Source organism: Lissotriton vulgaris, chromosome 3_2, assembly GCF_964263255.1.
Source record: "Lissotriton vulgaris chromosome 3_2, aLisVul1.2, whole genome shotgun sequence".
Taxonomy (NCBI): domain Eukaryota; kingdom Metazoa; phylum Chordata; class Amphibia; order Caudata; family Salamandridae; genus Lissotriton; species Lissotriton vulgaris.
In genome coordinates, this window is record NC_141690.1 from 236,697,773 (window position 1) to 236,722,235 (window position 24,463).

General features: G+C 50.2%; 1 protein-coding gene across 1 annotated transcript in view; it reads right to left on the minus strand.

The window, feature by feature from the left end:
* Positions 1-1,005: 1,005 nt before the first annotated feature.
* The window catches only part of LOC147725588 (mesotocin-neurophysin MT-like), a 50,752-nt gene continuing 27,294 nt past the window's right edge, over positions 1,006-24,463 (minus strand). Inside the window, exons 2-3 of the mRNA XM_086964552.1 lie at positions 19,854-20,058; positions 1,006-1,170 (exon numbers count right to left, since the gene is read on the minus strand). Coding sequence (XP_086820678.1) covers positions 1,121-1,170; positions 19,854-20,058 — 255 coding nt within the window. The 3' untranslated portion in view covers positions 1,006-1,120. The remainder of the gene's footprint in view (positions 1,171-19,853; positions 20,059-24,463) is intronic.

Consider the following 24,463-nt stretch of genomic DNA (forward strand, 5'->3'; position numbering starts at 1 on the left):
GTCGTTGGAGACGGCTCTCCCCGGAGACCTCTCCCCGTAATCTCGGCCGACCCTCCCGGTCCGTCTAACAATGTGCAAGAAGGAGGAATGTTGATGGCGTTTCGAAACTTATTTGTGTTCTGCTTAATGCAGCACACATAGAAGTTACAAAATGTAATTTTGTTTGGGATTGTTTATGTGCAGGAAGGGTCACCTTCCTGCACATACACAATCAATGGCAATTTTCTGTTTCTATGTGTGCTGCACAAGGCAGCACACATGGAAACAGCAAAAACGAGGAGAAAGAATGCATTTCTTCTTGTTGTGCCAGGTTTTCCCTGGTGTTCATTTTGGCGCTGCCTCCTATTTATGCCACCCTTGTAAATAGGGGGCAGCGTAAATAGGAGGCAGCGTGAAAGGGGGCCTTATGTACAAGGCATCATTAAGCCAAGTTAAGTGGTTTAACACTGCCTTGTAAAGAAGGCGAAGCCCCTATTGCCACCACAACGTCACTAAAAGTAACGCTGTGGTGGCGATAGGGGCTCTTAAATATGCACCAGTGTGTCACCCAAGGATGAGAAACTGGTATCCACGCATGGAATTCATAAATCCTGATTCGCAGGGAACAGCTGTAGATGTTTATTTTAAACACAGGGTTAGAAATTTAGAGAAATTTAAAAAATATGTTTTCTTCCTTTTTCTAAATTCTGTGAAAAGTGTTTTCATCTCTAGAACCCTGAGTTGAGATGAGGAATTTTTGCTGCACTTTCCTTCCCTCTCACCACCGCATACAGCTGGGTTAGCGCTGCTTTTAGCACCTTGCCTCCTTTGTCAACGCTTATTCGACAGCCTGACCTCCGTGCTATTACTCTTGTGCCCACCAGAGGGCGCCAGTGGCCCTAAAAATTAATCTCCCATTATTTTCCTTGATGGAAACATCAAAGTACAAAATTCGCAGGGAGAGCCTCGCTTGTTACAAGATGTTTTTATTGGTTTTACATGTTTAGGCACACTGCCTGGAAAGTATACAGCTGCAAATCAATGTATATGCAATGCAGATTTTCACATGGTTTGGCTTCGAGGACAGTGCGTAATCCTTATTTGTTTATTTTCTTTAGAAAAAAAAGAAGTTGCAGTCGGTCTAGGAAAACGTGGATTCCTGGTCGCATGCTTGGTCCATCGTGCAGCTCTCTAAACAAACACATGCATAAATAAAAATATGAGATTAGTTTGTACTTTGAACGAGGTTTATAAATGCATATTATTAAGCAATAGTGCATGACATATTCCTTTTCAGTTGCACATTGGCATGATTATAAATGCCCCCAAAATGATGCTGCGAGCCAAAGGTGCTGATTTTAAAAGAACTTGTCTGTACTCATCTTTGTTAATGTATATGATGGGGGTCATATGACATGCGTTATGCCCAATCCGAAAGGCCACTATTTATAATCTGAAGGAAAAACTTCAAAGGAATAATACTGGTAGCAATTGGTAATTACCACCAGTGGCATATTTACAAGCCACGTAAAGCCACCCTGCGTGGCTTTTCGTGGCCTTGCAACAACCGTGGATTATGCTGTATTACCAGATTTACAATATTACGTAAACCTGGGAATGCGTGAGAATCCTACTTCTCCCCAGGGGAGACCTATGGAGGCGCAACGAGGAGAAATACTGATATTTCTCCTTTTTTTCCTCTTTCTATGCGTGCTGCATTCGGCAACAGGAATAAAAAGAGGAAAACACCTCCCGTGATTGGTTTTGTGCAGGAAGGGTCAGGTTCCTGCACAAAAACAATCTCCCCTAAAACGCAGACATCCTTGCACCATGGCGCAAGGCTGCCTACATTGGTGCAAGGGGAAAGTACAGTGATGAGACACATTGTTGTAAATATGACACATCCTTGTGCTTTGAAAGTGACGCAGTGCAGCCAAATAGCTTGCGGCTCCGCGCTGCGCCACTTTCTTGTAAACATGCCTCGCAGTATCAAAGGAGAATGTACCAATCAGTGGTAAAATCACCTGTGTTTGGTTACGGCTGGTATTCAGTGGCACAGCAAGGGTACCGGCGGCCCTAATGCAAGTGAGACCAAGCACTGGCAAAGCCATTAGGTCTGGCCTTTTCCAGCTGGTGGGTGGGTCCCTTTTTATTTTGCATTGCAAGCGTATGCCCTGAAGTAAAAAGAAACAAATGGAAAACACTCTGCCACCATGGGTGTCAATTCACCAAATTGCCAGGGGTAGCGGAAGTGACATCCTATTTCCTTCGATCTTAATGGCATCACAGGAAGTGACATCATATGACCCTTGACCCAGATTTCTTCCAGGACGGCCTGTCACATGACTCAGTTCACTCACACGCTCTAATATTCCCTTGCACTCATATTTATTAATTCTCACTCACTCTCATTCGCTCGTAATCTCACCCGTACATACTCATACTGACTGACACACAGGCCCAGGTTTACTAATGCTTTGCCTCACTTTTGCGATGCAAGAGTGTGCAAAGCAGGTGGGTGGGATCTGCTATCGAACACAAATCCTGATTTGCTTTGGATAGTGTGGCCCATAAGGCACTCTTGGGAAAGCCCCCGAGTACATTAAGCAACGTCTAAAGAGGTACATTCCCGGGAGGCCATTGCGCTCAGGAACAACCTCCAACCTGTTTCAACCTAGGTTCAAATTAAAGACCAAAGGAGGCAGGGCCTTGTCTGTGCTCCTTCCACAACTATGGAACGAGCTCCCACCTACCTTGAAAGAGGAATCGCAGCTTCTACCTTTCAGAAAGAAACTAAAAACTTATCTTTTCAGAAAGGCCTTTATGACATCATAGGAGGTGAAACAACTGAGGTTCTAGGGTCATTAGTGTGTTATGTTCTTTCTGGTAAGCGCTTAGAGACCGGCGGTGATAGGCGCTATACAAGTAATCCCTAACATAACATAACATAACATAGTATCCTAAAGTAACCCAAAATTGCACCATGCACTGCTTTATGTTATTTTTCATCCAGTGGGCGTTCCATGGGTGGTGCGGGGTGTTTCAATGCAACCACCCATACATTTTGATGCACATCCCCATCTACAAACATTGGTAGAGAGAAATTTAGGCCAAAATCGTACAGACATAAGGAGGAGACATGTTTTCATGTCTCTTCATTTATCCAAATGAGCATAAGTGCTGCACTGTACGGCACACATACAAGGTCGGAAAAGTCTGAAGCATAGTTTTTGATTAGGAAGGTAACCCTTCCAGTACAAAACCAATGCTTCAGCGAACGCACAAACCTGTGTACTATGGTGCAACGGTGTGTGCGTTGGCGTGTGGCCGCCAAAAGTGCAGCATTGCCTTGCGTAAAACAATATTAAAATTGGGTCTCAATCTCACACAGTCTCACTCACTACCTGTCAGTGTCTCTCACTCACTTTCACACACAACCATGCTCACGTTTGCACGTTCTCTTATCTCACATAAACACACTCTCACCCGAAAGCACACAAACAACATAGACTTAAAAAGAGTTTTACTTACCACAGCTCCATTATTTTAATACACTAGCAGTGAATAATCTGATATTATTCACTATTAGTATAAAGAACTATTGTGCTGATAATAAGGAATGGGAAGCAGCCCCTGTGCTCTTGGCACTGAATTTGGGATGTATGTGGTTACAACGCATGCTTTTTCCACGCATGCCTGTACAACGCAAGTTTTACAACGCAAGTCGTTACAACGACTTGCGTTGGGGGGCGCTGGATAGTGAATAGTTTAATTTACTATTCCAACTCTAGTCCCCGTGGATAGTAGGGAAGGTTTTGGATAGTGAATTAAACTATTCCCTATCCTCCAGCGCCCTCCAGCGCAAGTCATTGTAACGACTTGCGTTGTAATTCCTGCGTTGTAAAGGTACTGCGTGGAAAAAGTTTTGTTGTAAAGGATGTTTCCCCTGAATTTGCAACCGCGGTGCCAGGGGTCGCAAGGAGCAAGTCAGTTATGTCCCCTAATGACCTCTAAATGATTTCCAAGGCTGACACATAAACATGGTGGCCTTCTGCACATTAAGAAAATATATACCCATCGCATATAATTTCATTAGAACAGTACGGCTACTTCCTAGCAGGGAGGTGACCTAAGAACAGGCATCTTTGTTTAATGCAAATTAAATGAGTCTCAATGGTGCAAAGAAAAGGTACTATTGGCTTTGAATGATTATAACCTGAAGATACATGTTATGCATACAGGGATGATAAAAAAAAGAATAAAGAATCCAAAGAAAAATTATTTTCATAGCCAAGTATTGGTCCATCAGCCCTGGCACAAGAGTGTTCTTCTTTTTAGGCATGTGTGATTAGGAAAAACGCTGTCACTCGCAGTGCGAGACAGCCAATGGCTGAAGAGGGCGGGCCCATTGCCCAAAGCTGTGTACTTTGGATGGAGAGAGCAAAATGCAACTGACAGTGGGGGAAGAGAGCTGACCTCAAGGTTCTCTATGTCTGTATATATTTGAGTGTGCCTTATGTTAAATCTTTTTGATTGCATGACACTGGGCTACAGGCCTAAACATGGACCCCATTCCCCTAATTGAGTAGTAAAAGACAGGCAGAATGTGGGTACAGTTGGCCCCTCACTCCCCTGCCTCTGCTGCATTACTGGTGGTAGCTATGCCTTTATTGACGGTCATCGGTGGTAATGGCCTTCCATTGGCAAACTCCATTACAGCAGGAAATAGTGCCCAAAAATGTTGAAATTTACTGCCCAAAATAATGCAGTAGCTGAGATCTCAGATGCTATCAATGATGCAGCAGGTGCAGTGAGCCCTGGGCCCAGGGGCGTGTCGGGCCATTGCTTTCAGACGAAGACATCCTTTTTTTACCCAACTTTAGGTCCAAGGGGTCCCAATGCTGCATGAGGGCCCGTAAGACCCTTCCTGTGCCACTGAGCATTTTGTCCTGCAATGATCTATCCATATACCTGAGGTTCAAATGAATCTGCATAGCCAGTGCTTAATTTGTGCCAGTGGTTGCTTGTGGAGGGTTTGGCCACATCACTCATGTTTTGGGCAGAGATTTATTTTTTATCATCCGACTTTGACCCAGAGCAAGAGTAATGAAGGTATAAAAGGGCAAAAGGAAGAGGAAGACAGGAAAAAATGGAAAACAGTGACAAATAGAGTAAGCAGGGATGAGAAAGAAGCAGCAAATATAGGATAACAAGACAGCAAGTGTAGGGTGGTGGAAGAAAGAGGCATGATGAGTAATCAGCACTAGGGGGTTTGGTATTTGACAACACCAGTGGTAGGCTTCTGAGTAAAGCTTTTTCCCCAGCAGTTATGTTTTATTTTTATTTTTTACAAATAAATCACCATGCATGTCTCCCATTTGTTACCTGAATCACTTCATAGCTCAGAGTTCAGGGGCTCCTAGAAGGTGAAGTGTGCACTACAGAGCGCTGACAGTGATATCTGGGCTGAACCATTTGTTCTTGCTGTGCAGTCTTGTGTAGGGTAGCAAAATGTAACTCCCAAAAGTATTTGCTTAGCTGCTAAATGCAAAGAGGTATGTTATCTTAAGGTGGTAAGACATTCCCACACTGCCAGGCAGAAATCCTGGCAGAGTGCTGACTTGGCAGAGCTGTAGTTTACAAGTGGGTGTCATTTTTAGGCGGCGTCTACCAGGCAGTGCAAGCTGGCTGGTTGCGAAAAGAGCTATTATCAGCTTACAGCGGGCTTAGCCCACCCACTGCTTACCATTGGTTGACTTTATTGTCACTCTTATTTGCATGTTTTTAAATTTTACTAGCTAGTGTGGTCTTTCCTTCCTCTTCTTGTGTTTGCCTCCTCCCCTGGAGTATAGCCTTATTATTTCTGCCCTTCCACTGCTTACTTTTCAGGTACTATTTTTTTCCTGGTTAAGCGATCTAGGAGAGTGCATTTGTTTCCCAGTTGGGTCTGTGTACGTCACTTCCCCCCTCTGCCACACAGCTCGTTACTCTCTCTCACCCAGGTGCCTCTCCCATGTCCCCCTCTGTGTTGAACTTGCCCTCGTGTGCCTCCACTGTTTGCCCACCAGGTTGCTTTCTTGCTTGTGTGTTTGTCCTGCAAGAGCTGTTCCCCTCGTCCCAAACCCTGTTGCTGCTCCCCATTTTGTGTCTGTGGGTGTTGATCTGTGCATGCTTGCAATTATGTTTTCTCTCTGGGTCTGCATAAACTGTTCTTCTTTGTGCATAATCTATACAAAACCCAAGTGTAGGAAAGTGCCCCTTTTGACACGGTTATCCCCCCCTTTTGCCTGGTATCTGATGCAACTTTGACTGAAAGTGTGCCGGGTTCCTACTAACCAGGTCCCCAACACCAGTGTTCTTTCCCTACACCTTATGGTTGCTCCACAATTGGCATCCCTTCAGGATCCCTGTAAGTCCCTTGCAGGTGGTACCCCCGGTACCTAGGGCCTTGGAACTAAAGGGGGCCCTAAGGGCTGCAGCATAAATTGTGCCACCCTAAGGGACCCATCACCAAGCTCAGGCAAACTGCCATGGCAGCCTGCATGTCTTGGCGCAGACAAAACCAAAGAGTCAACATGGCACACATCCCTGTGTTCAATGCCTGCCAGCACTACATGGGTATAGGTAAGTGTTGGACAGGCCTCGTGGAAGGCCCGCTCCCTCCCCGCATGGCGGGGCCCGGATCCCTGCTCCTCCGGCGTCCTAGACGAGAACTATCCCAGCAACCCACCGGGGCAACCCACGGCCTGTCTCCAACGGAACTCCAGCTCCTGAACACCCCAGGATCGGCTGGCCCGGGCCCCTTCCAGGACCAATGCCCCCGGCCCAGCCGCCATTTTGGACACTACACGTCAAGGCCGCGTGGCCTCGGATCGACCCCAACCCCGGGCCTGGCCAGGCCCCGACATCGAGGCACCACCATCCACCCAGGAGGTGAAGAGACCACTTGGCAGGTCAATGGGAGAAGGAGTGTCAATGGCTCCCCTCCGCCAGGTGTCGATCGCACCCGGCCTCCCCGGGCGCTGGCTCCACCCCCCTGCTGGGTGTCTGGACTCCCTCATCCCGGACCTCCCGACCTCCAAGTGCGAGGGTCCGGACATCAAAGGGCGCCAGACCTATAACTGGGGTAGCTCCAGAGCAGGAAGGCAGTTGTATCCTGGAGTCGAGAGACACCGAGACGAACTCATCCTTGGAGGCCTGCTGGCGCTGCCGCGGCTCCTTCTCGTGAACCATCTTCCAGGCCTGCTGGAGCTGCCGCAGCCCTCCTCATCGTGAAACCATCTTCGGAGCCTGCTGGCGCTGCCGCGGCCCTCATCATCGTGAGCCATCGTCGAAGCCTGCTGGCGCTGCCGCGGCCCTCATCATCGTGAACCATCTACGAAGCCTGCTGGCGCTGCCGCGGCCCTCATCATCGTGAACCATCGTCGAAACCTGCTGGCGCTGCCGCGGCCCTCATCATCGTGAACCATCTTCGAAGCCTGCTGGCGCTGCCGCGGCCCTCATCATCTTGAACCATCTTCGTAGCCTGCTGGCGCTGCCGCGGCCCATCCTTGCGAACCCTCAAGCTCGAGGATTGTGAGCTCCATCTACTGCTGCTCCAGTACCGGCCCGGTACTAAGACTGTCCCGCTACCCCTTTTCCCCTGAAGAGACTAGAATTGGCAGGATCCTCGTATCCTGGTTCCACTGTACCGTTTATTACCTTGCCTCAAGATTCTATATAAAGTGTGCAGAACTCATCTCTGTGTGGTGTCCATCTGTGGGGGAAAAGTTACTTGTCTGTACGATCACCGGAGAGGGCCCTCACCGGAGGCCTCTCCCCTTGTACTTGGTCGACCCTCCGGGTCTCCGTCTAACATTGGTGGCAGCGGTGGGATCCAAGCCGACGTATAATCGTACAGAGAGTAACTCACCCCACGACACACAGCCACCATGACGACAAAGGAGAGTGGAACAACGGAAAAATTCCGGATGGAGAAACTAGAAGAATATAGCCACAAGGAGCTAAAACAATTCTGTATAGAACTGGGCATCGCTACCACAGGACTGAGCACGAAAGATGACCTCAAACACGCCTTGGAGTCTTGGGCGGAGACGGAAACGCCCTTACCCCAAGACCAAAGCCTCGAGACCACCGAAACAAGCACCGCTCCTACAGAGGAAAGAAGACCGGACCTCTCGTCCGAGGAGGCTCGAGAACGGGAGAAGAGCCGGCTCCACGAATTGGAACTGGCTCGACTTCGTTTAGATGGAGAACTCAAATTGGCGGAACAAAAAATAACACTAGAACACTTACGGCTCCGAGAGGAGCGAGAAGAGAAAAAGAGTCAGAGAGAGCTGGAAGAGAAAAGACTAGCCTACGAGCATGAGCGCAACTTGAAGGAACTAGAGATTCGGAGGCAGAACAAAGACCTCGGAGTCCCCGGGCACCAGAGCCCCCCTGTCACTAAGGACCCCAAGGTCCACATCCCCAAGGATGTCGTCAGAGAATATTACCGGAACGATGATATCCAGCAATGGTTCAAAGCCTACGAAGTAGCAATGACCTCCCACCGGATCCCACGGAGCGACTGGGGAGCCGGGTTATGGGGGAGGTTTGTCAACGAAGGGCGAGACGCCCTGCTGCAACTCCCGGACCATCAGATGACGTCCTACGACCACATGAAAGCCGCCCTCCTCGCTCGATACGGGCTCACGCCCGAGATGTACCGCCAGAGGTTCCGCGACTGCAAACGAATCCCGGGTACAACTTGGGTGGAGTACGTGAACTTCTTTAGCCGAGCCTTCGAGGGGTGGATCAAGGGCAGCCAGGTGACCACTTACGAGCAGCTATTCGACCTTATTGTGTGGGAGCACCTCTCTAATAACTGCTTCGTCGAGCTCAGGCAGCACCTCCTTGACAGTAAACTGACTGAACCCCGAAAACTCGCCATCGAGGCAGACCGATGGGAGAGCACACGAGTTCCTCGAAACTGGCCCAGCGAACAGAACAGAGCCTCCCAAGGGCCCCATCGCCCCCGAGTGGGAGGAGGAGGCCAGGGTCGGTGCAGAGACACCGTCCCGGTGGCTCCCACCAGCAACCCCCCGCCCCCGGCCGGAAGAGGAAATCCTCCGACGCGACCAGGGTTCCGTGCCAACGTTACCTGCCACCGATGCTAACGACCCGGCCACTACTCCAATGATCCCAACTGCCCGAAAAACCAGAGTCCCATGCCCCGCCAGGTCGCTGCCGCCGCCCTGGGAGAAGAACAAGCCCAAGAAGCCACCGAAGAGTATGAGCCAGACCAGCCCGAGTGGGAACCCGCCGCCATGTCCCTGGTCTGCCTAGGGGAAAGAGACCTGATTCCGCGGGTGCCCCTTCCCGCCAACACGCAGAAGTACAGGCAGTGGGTCACCATTAATGGACACCGGGCTGAAGCCCTCAGCGACACCGGGGCCAGTGTGACCGCCGTCCGCTGCCATCTGGTGACCCCGGACCAGATCTTACCAAATGTACTTTGCCCAGTACGGTCGGCCGACAACTCCGAGAGCCTGTGTCGGATGGCCTGCGTTCCCTTCGAGTGGGGAGGGGTATCCGGCATGCTAAAAGTGACTGTCCGCGACGATGCCCCCGTGGACTGCCTCCTGGGGAACGACCTCGAAAGTTCTCCCTGGTCAGCCGTTGAGCGAAGAGAGCACCTGGGGATGCTAGGCCTCCCTGAATGGGTTTGCGTGACGACCCGGTCCATGGCCGCCCGCGCCATCTCCAGCCCCGAAGAACCAGAATGGCCAGAACCCCCTCCACCGATCATCCCCGAGGGAGCAGCCCTGGAGTCCAGTTCCCCGGAGTCCAGCGAAGAAGGACTTGATCGGCTCCGGGACCTTCCCGAACTGGCCCAGTGGCGTCAAGAGGGTGGCCCCACTCAGGAACAATTCCGCCAGGAGCAGAGAACGTGTCCCTCCCTCGAGGGACTCCGACAGCAAGCCCTCACCCAGAGCGCAGGAGACACCTCGGGGGCCCACTGGATTTATTGGGACAATGACCTGCTCTACAGTGAGCAAAAGATTGCCGAGTTGGGGGCCAGCCGGGTGCTGGTGGTCCCCCTCCGCTTCAGAGACTTCCTCTTGAACCTAGTACACGATGTGCCTCTTACCGGACACCTGGGGCAGGACAAGACGTACAGCCGCCTGGTGACCCACTTCTACTGGCCGAAGATGCGGAATGATGTGACAAACCACTGCCGGGCCTGCCCAACCTGCCAGGCCAGCGGGAAGAGCGGCCGAAAACTCAAGGCACCCCTGCAGCCTTTTCCCATCGTCACCACCCCGTTTGAACGGGTGGGCATAGACATTGTGGGGCCCCTGGAGCCCCGGACAGCACAAGGACACCAGTTCATCCTGGTCCTGGTGGACCACGCCACCCGCTATCCCGAGGCCATTCCTCTTCGGACCGTGACGGCGCCCGTGGTAGGCCGAGCCCTGATGGGGATCTTCTCACGGGTGGGCTTCCCCCGGGAAGTCGTCAGTGACAGGGGCACAAACTTTATCTCCAAATACATGAAGTCCCTCTGGCAACAGTGCGGGGTCACCTACAAATTCACGACCCCCTATCACCCGCAAGGAAATGGGCTGGTAGAACGGTTTAACCGCACCCTCAAGGGGATGATCACGGGCCTGGAAGAACCCCTACGTCGCCAATGGGACGTGCTGCTCCCGTGCCTCCTGTTCGCTTACCGAGAAGTCCCCCAGAAATCCCTGGGCTTCAGTCCGTTCGAACTACTGTATGGACACCCCGTCCGGGGTCCCCTCAGCCTGGTCAAAGAAGGGTGGGAGGTGGCCCCTCAGAAGACTCCTCCGGATGTATACAAGTACCTCCTGACCCTCCGTAACCAGACCCGGCGATTCAGGGAACTCGCCAAGGCCAACCTTGAAGCCAGTCAAGGGGACATGAAGCGATGGTATGATCAGCATGCCTCCTCCATCGAGTTCGAGCCGGGACAACAGGTCTGGGTGATGTCCCCGGTTGAACCTTGCACCCTACAGGACAAATGGATGGGGCCCTTCAAGGTAGTAGAGCGCAAGGGTCCAGTCACCTACCTGATCGACATGGAGTCACCCCGGAACCCCCTACGGGTCCTCCACGCCAACAGACTCAAACCCCACTTCGTGCGCTCGGAACTTAGCCTCCTGATGGCTACCGATAGTGGGGCTGAAGAAGACTCCGAGCCCCTCCCTGACCTGCTGAGAACGCTCGAAAAGGACGGCTCCGTGGAAGGGGTCAGACTCTCCGATGCCTTATCCCCAGAGCAACGCCAAGACTGTCGAGACCTTCTGCTCCAATTCGCCGACCTGTTTTCCCTCATCCCCTGGGTCACCCCCTGGTGCCTTCATGACGTAGATACCGGGGATAGCCCCCCTATCCGACACAGGGCGTACCGAGTGCCGGATCGAGTGCGTGCCTGCATCCAGACAGAAGTCTCCAAAATGCTGGCTCTGGGAGTGATCGAGCCCTCTGACAGCCCCTGGGCCAGCCCGGTCGTGCTGGTCCCCAAGGCTGCCGCCCCGGGCGTCGCCCCCGAGCTCAGGTTCTGTGTGGACTATCGGGGTCTGAACGCCGTTACCAGAACCGACGCTCATCCCATCCCCTGGGCAGATTAGCTGATTGACCGCATGGGGGCCGCCCGCTACCTGAGCATCTTCGACTTAACAGCGGGCTACTGGCAGATCGGCCTCACCCCCGGGGCCCAAGAGCGATCCGCCTTCTCTACCCCGGTTTGCCACTACCATTTCAAGGTGATGCCATTCGGCATGAAAAACGCCCCCGCCACCTTACAGAGACTCGTGAACAAGCTGCTGGCGGGGCTCGAGGAATTCAGCGCCGCCTATCTGGACGATATTGCTGTGTACAGTCGCCACTGGGCAGAACACCTCCACCACCTCCGGGAGGTCCTGAACGCCCTCCCGCAGGCCGGGCTCACCATCAAAGCCAGCAAATGCCAGATCGGCCAAGGGTCCGTGACCTACCTGGGACACCAAGTGGGGAGCGGTCTGGTGGCCCCCCTCCAGCTCAAGATCGCTGCCATCCAAGCCTGGGAACCTCCGGTCACCCAAACAGAGGTCCGAGCCTTCTTGGGGCTCACCGGGTACTACCGGCGTTTTGTAAAAGGCTATGGCAGCATTGTGGGGCCCCTCACAGAACTCACATCCAAGAAAAACCCCAAAACAGTCAACTGGACTCCGGAATGTCAGGCGGCTTTTGAGAAGTTGAAGTCCGCCATGTGCACCGCCCCCGTGCTCCAGGCCCCCGACTACAGCCGGGAGTTCATAGTACAGACGGACGCCTCAGATCATGGCGTGGGGGCCGTCCTCTCCCAACTCAACCCTGAGGGGGTTGACCAACCAGTGGCCTTCATCAGCCGACGCCTGCTGGCCCGAGAGCAGCGCTGGAGTACCATCGAACGGGAGGCCTTCGCCGTGGTGTGGGCCCTCAAGAAGCTCCGGCCCTATCTCTTCGGTACCCACTTCCGGGTGCAAACGGATCACCGCCCCCTGCAATGGCTGATGCAGATGCGGGGAGAGAACCCAAAGCTGTTGCGCTGGTCCATCTCCCTGCAGGGGATGGACTTCACTGTGGAGCATCGTCCAGGCCAAGACCACGCCAACGCAGACGGCCTGTCACACTTCTTCCGCCTCGGCGAGGAGAGAACCCAAGAGGATGGGTGACTCTCCCTGCCTTCAGCTGGGGGGGACGCATGTTGGACAGGCCTCGTGGAAGGCCCGCTCCCTCCCCGCATGGCGGGGCCCGGATCTCTGCTCCTCCGGCGTCCTAGAGGAGAACTATCCCGGCAACCCACCGGGGCAACCCACGGCCCGTCCCCAACGGAACTCCAGCTCCTGAACACCCCAGGATCGGCTGGCCCGGGCCCCTTCCAGGACCAATGCCCCCGGCCCAGCCGCCATTTTGGACACTATACGTCAAGGCCGCGTGGCCTCGGATCGACCCCAACCCCGGGCCTGGCCAGGCCCCGACATCGAGGCACCACCATCCACCCAGGAGGTGAAGAGACCACTTGGCAGGTCAATGGGAGAAGGAGTGTCAATGGCTCCCCTCCGCCAGGTGTCGATCGCCCCCGGCCTCCCCGGGCGCTGGCTCCACCCCCCTGCTGGGTGTCTGGACTCCCTCATCCCGGACCTCCCGACCTCCAAGTGCGAGGGTCCGGACATCAAAGGGCGCCAGACCTATAACTGGGGTAGCTCCAGAGCAGGAAGGCAGTTGTATCCTGAAGTCTAGAGACACCGAGACGAACTCATCCTTGGAGGCCTGCTGGCCCTGCCGCGGCTCCTTCTCGTGAACCATCTTCCAGGCCTGCTGGCGCTGCCGCGGCCCTCCTCATCGTGAAACCATCTTCGGAGCCTGCTGGCGCTGCCGCGGCCCTCATCATCGTGAGCCATCGTCGAAGCCTGCTGGCGCTGCCGCGGCCCTCATCATCGTGAACCATCTACGAAGCCTGCTGGCGCTGCCGCGGCCCTCATCATCGTGAACCATCGTCGAAGCCTGCTGGCGCTGCCGCGGCCCTCATCATCGTGAACCATCTTCGAAGCCTGCTGGCGCTGCCGCGGCCCTCATCATAGTGAACCATCTTCGAAGCCTGCTGGCGCTGCCGCGGCCCTCATCATCTTGAACCATCTTCGTAGCCTGCTGGCGCTGCCACGGCCCATCCTTGCGAACCCTCAAGCTCGAGGATTGTGAGCTCCATCTCCTGCTGCTTCAGTACCGGCCCGGTACTAAGACTGTCCCGCTACCCCTTTTCCCCCGAAGAGACTAGAATTGGCAGGATCCTCGTATCCTGGTTCCACTGTACCGTTTATTACCTTGCCTCAAGATTCTATATAAAGTGTGCAGAACTCATCTCTGTGTGGTGTCCATCTGTAGGGGGGAAGTTACTTGTCTGTACGATCACCAGAGAGGGCCCTCACCGGAGGCCTCTCCCCCTGTACTCGGCCGACCCTCCGGGTCTCCGTCTAGCAGTAAGTCACCCCTAAAGCAGGATGCACTCTATCCATGTGAGGGCATATCTTCGAGAACGGATATGTTCCGGTGATATCTAAGTACAGCCTTAGATACTGCTAGTGCACAAGGAAGCCATAATGAGTACATGGCTGGACACTCGTCAATACAAGTTCCCCAGCTACATGATGGCTTTACTGTACCGCCAGGTGTTTGATACTAAACACCTCCTGGCCTCATTTATGAGGCTGTGCGTTACTTTTACGCCGCCGGTGCGTCACTTTTTGTGACGCACTAGTGGCGTAAAAAATGCACCTTGTTGCGCCATATTTACAAAGTGACGCATCTAGGTAGATGCGTCACTTTGTAAACCCCTGCGCCACATTATACCTGCGCCAGGTATAATGTATGCAAGGGGGCGTATTGACGCAAGGAAGGGTCGCAGAAGTGACGCAGTGAAATCTATGAGATTTCACTGCGTCACTTTTATGACTCCGTTGCGTCAAAATCTTGCGCCTGCCTCACAGCAGGCTTAAGACTGACGCAGGCCCTTTCACATGGGGCTTTACATTGATGCAGCGTGGCCAGAATTGAAAGGGGGTCACCCGTATGCCCGCATGGGGCAGTGAAGTGGTATCAAAGTTCGCATGAAATAATTGCAGTGTGGTGACAACTGACCCTCGCCCTGAAGAAGTTGCCTGAAATTTAGTAAGCAATGAAACTTGTTGCCCCTCTACGGAGATAGAAGGCGACAGAGTGTCTTTTAATCCGAGCAAACACACAGCATAAATAAAGTCAGAAAGCTAGTGGCTGTTTAGCTCAGTTTTAATCTAATGGGGTGGCTCCAATAGTATTAGATTCCACTTCATTAGTTCAGGGGTCAGGCACAGGGAGGACTAGGGAGGTGCATCCTAGCGCTCACATCACTAATATTTCCACTTTTTTGTTATTAATATCAAATGTCTTGGTTTGGTATGGGTGTGTTGATGACGAGAACCTGAGCTCACATGTGAGAACCAACCAGTGAGCTCCCAGGGTGTTACTTCCATGAGGCATCTCATACCCCACACCACATTTTTTACATTGTCTTTGAGAGTTTTTGCATCACTATAATTGCTAGAAACACTGAGTTACAGCAATTTTGGGTGGTACACTGGGGGAACATACGTTTATAAAAATAGAACAGGGATTCGTTGTCACAGTTAAGAATACAGATAAACTGTTAGCGTAGCACACAGCCATAGGTGTGCAGGCGTAGGACAAGCAGAAATCCAGATCAGACTGTTCAGCAAAGGACCAGGGCATATTGTGGCTGATATGTTGAGTGGGGGCAGACCTGGGTCCTGTTAAACCCCATAACGCCCCTGCCTCTGTGAGTACAACAAATGCTTAGCACTACCCTCCGATAAGCCTAACTGCTCGCCCACACTACCACAAATAGAGCGTTAGTATTATCTACTTTAGCACCTGTAAACCAATTGGGGACCACTGGACTCTCTGTACTTAGGGGCAGATTTACAAGCCCTTTGCGCCTTATTTACGCCGCCGTTGCGTCACTTTTGTGATGCATCGGCTGTGCAAATCCTGTGCCATGGTGCGGAGTTCTTACAATGTGACGCATCTGGGAGATGCGTCACGTTGTAAAGTCATGCGCCACATGTAAGCGTTCCTGGGCAGGGGGGGGCGTTGCGGCGCAGGAACGCCTCCTAAAAGTGGCTGAGTGAAATCTACAAGATTTCATTCAGTCACTTTTGGGCCCATGCTGCGTCAAAATCCTGCGCCTGCCTGAAGCAGGCGTAAGGATTGATGCAGCATTAACTAGATAGGGCCCCCAGAGCATTGCTGGAGCTGCGTCGCGCTTGCGACGCAACACCAGCAATGCGTCACTTTTACGGTACAGATGCGTGACGCATCTGTGCCGTTTTTGCCCCATGGTGCACCCGATTGTAAATGCGGCACATCCATGATGGCGGAGGCATGGTGCACAATAAGTGCCGCATCCCTGCTGATATGTAGGGATGCGCCAGTTATTGTAAATATGCCCCTGAGTCTTAGTACACTATATAGAGAGCCAGCTTCCTGCACCAAGCCAATTGGCTTTGTCAATGCTTGTATTGTAAAGGAACCCAAGAAAAAGATGACGCGCTGTAGCACTCTGGATTGATTATTTATGTCAGTCAGGTCAGACAGTGAAACCCTCAGGGTGTGAATGCTAAGGCCAGGCTACAAATGAGTTTAAATAAATAAATCTCCTTTTATTTTACGAGCGCCACCAATGAAAACATCACACGTCACAGAAGCAAAAGAACAAAAGATAAACTCCCATTTCATGCACTACACCTGCTGGCCACGGTTGTTGCCACAATCAAAAAGCCTATAGGTTAGAGTAACACCCCCTGTTCCTATATCTCCAGACAATTACCAGCATGTATTCATCCATCCATCCATTCATTCATCCATCCAAACCTAAGAAAGCACAGACGCAAAGCAAGGCCCTCTGATGCTTATGACTGGACCTTTAACACAGGGCTATTACTCAGGTGATGAAGTTCCCTTTCAGCAGTCTGATTGGCTGGCAGCGTTTTACAATTGCCTGATGAAAAACTGCAAACCCTTCAGCTCAGATCTTTTTTTTAATTGCCCTGCCATTGACCCTCTGCTCTTCCTTGCTGTGTTGTCATTTCCCTTGATGACGAATGCATGTTTTACTGCATTCATTTGTAATGCAGCTGTTGACGACCCTCTGCCAGATGCATCTTACAGCTTGCAATTTGTATGAGGGAATTGGCCTCCCTTGGTGGCAGTTGATCCTTATTGATCGATTTATTAAAGTTTAAATCATTTTGTTCCCATTGTTATGGATCGGCGCATCGAGAAACTGACAAACCAGGCACAGCAGGTTATGATGCAGGCACACTAGCCATTAAGACTCACATGTTATGAGCGTTCACCTTTAAGTCTCATTAGAACATTATTTATTTAAAAGCAACAGTTTTTCAGCCTGGCCTTTAATTAGTTGCATGTCACCTTCCTCCACTAGGGGTCAAAATAAGGTGAAATCACGGTAAACTATGTAGATAGATGAATTACATTGTTTGTTCATGCCCCCTGTGCAAGAGTCAAGGCGGAGGAGTCCCAGTGGCGTAACAATAATTGAGGGGGGCCCCCCTGCCAGGTACGTGGAGGGGCCCCCTCTGGACTCTATTAGGAGCTCTCACTGCGGGGGATGCGTGGGCCTGTGTTACGCCCCTGAGGAGTCCCTCATTTGTTTCTCCTCAAATGAGGGTTGCCCTTGACGTCATCAGGAGGCGCCTAGAACTGCAGCATATAAGGAATCACGAGGTGAGGAATTGGCCACTTTTTCTCTCTGCCGCGTACCAGGATGCAAAATGGTGGCAACTTAGATGGACAGGAAACATCCTCTGTGAGGGTACACCCCATTTCTGATTTTGTGATTAAGGATTGGGTCAATTTTATCCCCTTAAATGGGGTTTGTCAACATGGTATTTCGTCAGCAGGGTGACATTTACTTGTACTGGTAGCAGGGGCGGGCCTATAGGAGTTAGTGGACGGGGCATCTATGAAAAATTTGCAGATAGTCTCCAGCCTGGAATGCGCTTGGAGTTTACGTCTGTCCATGCGGCAAGGAGCGTAAAAGCCTTTGAGAATTGCGCCCAGGGTCACTCCACCAAAAAGGATCTAGAATTGTGCTGAACTGGTTTGGAAAGTATTGTGAAATGAACAAATTCACAAAGGTCTTCTTGTGTTTTGCAGTTATGTAAATGGCTCGATTTACCAATACAAACCCACGTTTGTAGTCACAAAATATGAATTTACGCTTTTAAATCAATGTAGTCACACTAAACACTCCAGGATGGTGTAATATTACATTAGAGTAAATGAGCCCCCATGGGAGGTAAGTGGACCTTCCATGGCAGGGAAAGCTTATGCCCACCCCCATCTTGTGCGTTTGTGAGCAGTCCCAGATCTTACCTTGGTGCATACCGACCCTAGAAATGGTTGAAGACCCGACCCGTTGCCAGTGTGGGAATGGGTTGGGAACAACACCAAAACTAGCGGGGGCATTGTGAGTACTCGTGGCCAGGTGCCCCTACAATAGCAGTGGGGGGCCATTTGCCGCTCCCTGTGTTGAAGCCAAGGCAGCGGAGTCCCTCGTTCAATTCTCCTCGAAGGAGGGTCCCGTGACGTCATCATTTGGCCCCTAGAACTGCAGCATACAAGGCATCACTACCCTTGATGCCCGGAGTTGAACGTTTTGGGGGGTTTGCCTGGTGGCAGGTACCCCGGCAGCACCAATGCGCTATGCAGTGCCCTGCAGTAGGTGTTGGTATGGAATTGCGGGTGTTGCCCATCCCTCTGAGTGATGGAGGGGAAGTTGCCACTAAGGTATGCCCCGGATGCCCTTGGTTGAGGGCGTGGGCGATGGATGAGGAAAGGGTTTTGCTGGCACTTTGGCATTCTGAAGAGTTGCGCAGTTACGGGAGGTGGAGACAGATGTTGTATTGCTTGCACAATCTTTCAGCTGTTTTTGCTGGTTTTATGTCCTGTATTCTCATAACAATGGTAATTATGTATTTTGCTGCCTACGTCCTGTATTCTCAAGATGTGAGTAAAAGGCTACGCCCTTGGTTATACCACACAAATCACAGTTGACAATCTCTTTGACAGTTGTTTCTATGGGGTGCATAGACTTGCACGTTGTGAGTGCACTATGGCCAGGCACCCCCTGCAATAGCAGTGGGGCGCCATTAGTTGCCCCCTGTGCAAGAGCCAAGGCGGAGGAGTCCCTCATTTGTTTTATCTCCTCAAAGGATGGTTGCCCTTGACGTCATCAGGTGGCGCCTAGAACTGCAGCATATAAGGAATCACGAGGTGAGGAATTGGCCTCTTTTTCTCTCTGCCGCGTACCAGGATGCAACATACTACATCAAACACCAACTCTCCCACTCCCAGAAGAATGTGGAATTGGCAGAATTTCTTGCAGCAGAAAAAAGGGGCTACCCAAAATTCTGGACTAGTTTACTGAACTTACACCTTGGAGGGGTGTTGATTTGTGTGGGCTCTGGGCAGACAGGAGGGGGGACTGACCAACTGGTGATCTTGGACCTTTCTGTCCTATCCCGGGATGCCTGGAGTTGAACGTTTTGGGGGGTTTGCCTGGTGACAGGTACCGTGGCAGGGCAGATGCGCGATGCAGTGCCCTGGAGCAGGTGTTGGTATGGGATTGCGGGTGTTGCCCATCCCTCTGAGTGATGGAGGGGAAGTTGCTACTAAGGTATGCTCCAGATGCCTTGGGTTGAGGGCGTGGGCCATGGATATGAAAAGGTTCTGCTGGGACTTTCACATTCTGAAGAGTTGTGCTGTTATGGGAGGTGGAGACAAATGCATTGCTTGCACAATCTTTGACCTGTGTTTGCTGATTTTATGCACTGTATTCTCATAACAATAATAATTATGTATTTTGCCGCTTACGTCCTGTATTCTCATAACAATGATGTCTGCTTAGCTATGGTTGTTATTTCATCGATTTCATGTAAAGTTCTGAATGAAAGGCTACACCCTTGTCCATACCACACTAATCACAGTCGTCTATCTCCTTGAGAGTTGTTTCAGTGTGGCGCAGCGATTTGCAAGTTGTGAGCGCACTACGTAAAGTTACAACTATCACAGATTTCCAGTAGTAATAGTGGAACGGAATTCCCATTCCAAATTTTGTAGATCTAGTGCAAACGTATGAGTAAACCAATTGGTGTAGACTGACAACGTTTAACGTGAATTGCCTCAAAGCTTTTACATTTCGCTAGGTTTGGCGATAAGATGTGAGTACTGAATCGATGCCGGAGCGCATCGAACGCGTTGGTGCTCACCGTTGTTGCAGCAGATGCCAGAGGCGGCGCAGCTCCCCCCGTTGCTTCCACAAGATTTTCTTCCAGACTCACAAGGCGAGGGCAGGTAGTTTTCTTCCTGGCATCTCATTGTTTCTGATGTCCCAAAGTAGCACCCCAGCTCGTCACCGCAACAAATGTTGGGCCCAAAGCAGTGGCCTTTGTTCCTGGGTCCACAGGGGATGCACTGGGAAGACAGAATGTTGGGGGGCAAAGTGAGTGGGGTGGGAAGTAAAGCAGGGTAGAACATGCCCTGACATACCCTTGAGCATGCTTATCAATGTTGCCTAAAAAGCAAGCATTGTCCTAATGTTCTAATGTGGAAGATAATCACAGGTTCAACATTTTAATACAGGGCCAAATAAAGTAAAAATTCTGATGCCTCATATAAGTGAGACTTGTGTCCTTGAGACATAGGCCCATATTCTCAAAGGTTTAGCATCCGGTTAGCGCTACTTTTTCAATGCAAACCCGACGCTAAACCTGTTTTGGGATTTACAAACCAACGCTAATTGGTATTAGCGTTGGTTTGTACGTAAAAGTAACAAAAGCAGCACAAACACCTGCTTTGCTTTACTTCCCATCAAGTGGGTGGTACGACGGTGGTACATGGGCGTCCCATGCAGCCAGCCATGCTTTTTGATGCTAAACCCTATTCACTAACATTGGTAGTGCCAGAAGTGAACGCCACTGAAAAGCAGGTGTTAAACGGAGAAATGTTTTCATTTCTCCGTGCTTTTCAGACTTTGCATGCGTGCTGCACTGTACAGCCCACATACAAAGTAAGGACAGCTTTTAAACTTGTCTAGGCATAGTATTTTGTTCAAAAAGGGCAGCCTTCCTGTACAAAACCAATGGTAGACTCCGGCACGCACCCCAGCACTATGGCACTAATGTGTGTGCCTGGCGCACGGCCGCTGAAACCAGCCCCAGTGCTAGGGAGAGGACAGAGCCTTATCTCTGTGAATATGGCGCTCTCCTGCTCTCTCCCCGTCACGCAACGCAGAGCAGTCTCTTTGGGTGCTGCGCTGCGTTGCCTGACACTTTACAGAATCTGGGCAATAGTGTTACTGGAAATAGTTTCAGCATATAGTTGTAGACTACAAATAAAAACATCACTTGGGATTCTTTCCCTATTATTCTTTGTACCAGTTTCATCTGAGCTGTAGCTGCAGCCGGGCGACCTGAATCCACTCTCACTTTATCAAAGCCCCAAGCAGCTTGGCCACTTTGAAAACTCTTACTATTGTGTGAAAAGTGGATCAGGGATGAAGAGGCAGCAATGGCCAAAGTGGAGCTGCTAGAGTGTGGGAGTGCCAGACACAGGGTGGAAGTGTGTGAGGGGAGCAAAGGCTGGATTGAGAGAGGAGACAGATAGTGGCCTTGTTTGTTTCAGACCATGGGAGTGTTGTGTCCATGCATGTGTGTTTTTGTTCTAAACTGTGATGTTGTAATGATGACATAAAATGAATGAATGAATGAAAAAAATATTTAATAAAGCGCACTGCGGCCAAGCGGCTTCCTGGCGCTGGGGACCTGGTCAGGGCTCACAGAGGGAATCTGGGGAACCTAAGAAGGAAAGGCCTGGGTGAAAAGGAAGGTTTTAAGGGCTTTTCGGAAATGGGTGTAGATGGGGATGGAACGAATGTGAAGTAGGAGGCTGTTCCAGAACTGGGGGGCCAAAACAGAGAGGCGAGTGCCACCAGTTCTGGATTTGCGGAAGCGGGAGATGTGCAAGAGAGAGAGAGAAGAAGAGCGAAGGATGCGACTGGGGGCGTGAGATGTAATTAGGGAGGAGATGTAGACAGGGGCAGAGCGGGAATGAGCTCGAAAGGCAAAGCAGGCTAACTTAAAGAGAGATCTGAAGCGGATAGGGAGCCAGTGCAGAGATTTGAGAACAGGAGTGATATGGGAGGATTTGGGAAGGGAGAGAATGAGGCGAGCAGCTTGATTTTGATTGGCCTGTAGACGTCGGGACTCGTAGGCTGGAATGCCCACGTACAGGCCATTCCCATAGTCAAGTCGGGAGATGACTAAGGCCAGGACTATGGTTTTGAGTGCATCAGTAGTGAAAAAACGTGAGATTTTCCGGATGAGGCGGAGGGACAGGAAGCAGGACGACACAACAGAGCTAATCTGACTGTGCATTGTTAGGTCAGAACTAACTTTGATGCCAAGAGTGCGAACAGAGGAGGAAGGTGTGGGAGGGGGACCAAAAGAAAGGGGCCAGTGTGCTGGGGACCAAGGGTTAGATGGACCACCCGTGAGGACAAGTTCCGTCTTATCGGGGTTGAGCTTAAGATGGTTGGCGCTCATCCACTCGGAAATGAAAATTAAGGTGGAACTGAATTTAGGGAGAGAATCAGCAGAAGAAGAAAGATCAAAGACGAGCTGGAGGTCATATGCGTAGTTATACACCGAGACCCCCAGCTCAAGAAGAGAAGTGACAAGGGGACAGATGTAAAGATTAAAGAGAATAGGGGAAAGAGAGGAGCCCTGGGGAACACCACAGGTGACCGGACGGGGGGGGGGGCAGAGAAGCCGGAAAGATGAACCTCCTGGTACCTATCCTGAAGAAAGGACGCTAGCCAGGAAAAGGCCGCGCCCCGGATGCCCGCTGCGCTAACACGGTCGAGAAGAATGGAGTGGTCAACCGTGTCAAACGCAGCGGACAAATCGAGAAGGACCAGGGCTTGGGGGAGGTTGGAATCTGCCTTCCCCTTAAGTTCATCTAGAACCGCGAGAACCACTGCCTCCGTAGAATGGCCTTGGCGAAAGCCTGCTTGATGGGAGGCTAAAAGGCCGTTGTCCTCGATATACGAGGAGAGGCAAGAAGTGACATGGGTCTCGAGGATCTTAGCTAGGTAGGGGAGGAGGGAAATGGGACGGAAATGAGCAGGGAGGGAAGGATCTAGACCAGGTTTTTTGAGAATGGGGAGAACAACGGCGGATTTAAATGATAAGGGAACGGAACCGGAGGCCAAAGAAGAATTAAGCAAAGTGAGCGGGGGAGCAGGACAGTTGGTGAAAAGAGTTTTGAGAATGCGCGCCGGTGCACAGTCCATAGGGGAACCAGATTTAACCTTGAGCAGGTAGTTGTGAAATAGGTCAGGAGAGATGGGGGGAAAAGTGAAGAAAGAAGAGGGAGAAGGAGTAACTGGGCAGGTGGGAATGGGTTGGGGCACCGTCGGAATGTTAGCTTTAATCTTCACAATCTTGTCTATAAAAAAGTCATTAAGTGACAAACAGAGGGACTGAGAAGGGACCAGACAAGGAGAAGAGCGATCGGAAGTAGCAAGATTGTGAACTAGAGAGAAGATTTCACGAGATTTGTTTGCGGAGAGAGCTACTCTCTCAGTGAAATAGGAGGTTTTTGCCGCAAGGATAGCTTTTTTGTAGTTAGTGAGGAGTAATTTGTATTTAGCGCGCAGAGAGGGAGAGTATTGCCGTCTCCAGAGACGTTCCGACCGCCTGAGGTCGAGTTTTAAAGCTTTGAGCTCTGGAGAAAACCATCTGTGCGCATCGGTAGACAGTCAAAATATCGAGTTGGAAATATCGACTTACCATAATATCGAGTCTGTAATATCGAAGGAGCATAATATCGAAGGCAAGAATATCGTAGGACAGAATATCGACCCAAGGTAAGTAATATCGAAATACTTAATATCGATGTAAGTAATATCGAAGTTAGTAATATCGATAGCATATATATCGATGTTAATAATTTCGATGACACTAATATCGATATTTGTATTATTTTATAGTTTTTTATTATGTATGTGTTATATGTTTAATTCAAGTATTTAAAATAATTACTATTATATGTGTATACATTTTCTATAATAATATAGAAATTTATAAGGACATTTGATGTTTTAGTACCGGAGCGGGTTGTGGGTTTATAGGGGAATAGGGTGGGAAGTAATTTAATTATGGTAAGTTGATTAATAATTAGTAGGATTAATTAATTAATTATAATTATTTGCTAATTAATATTGATAATTGGGAAATAATTAATTGATTAATTGATATATATTTTCTGTAGCGGGATGTGGGTTTATAGGGGAATAGGGTGGGAAGTAATTTAATTATGGTAAGTTGATTAATAATTAGTAGGATTAATTAATTAATTATAATTATTTGCTAATTAATATTGATAATTGGGAAATAATTAATTGATTAATTGATATATATTTTCTGTAGCGGGATGTGGGTTTATAGGGGAATAGGGTGGGGAGTAATTTAATAATAATTAATTAATTAATATATGTTTTTAAATATTTATAACTAATTAATTGGCAAATAATTAATATTAATTAGTTAATTAATTAATATAATTTGGTACATATTTTAAATTAGTAATTAATTGGTAATTAAATAATATTATTTACCTTTGGGTTAAGGAGTATTTTTAGGGTTCAGGGTCATTTTTGGGTTTTCGGGTAAAGGGGTATTTTTAGGGTTCAGGGTCAGTTTTCTGTTTTTGGGTAAAGGGGTATTTTTAGGGTTCAGGGTCAGTTTTTAGTTCATGGGTAAATGGGTATTTTTAGTGTTCAGGGTCAGTTTTCAGTTCATGGGTAAAGGGGTATTTT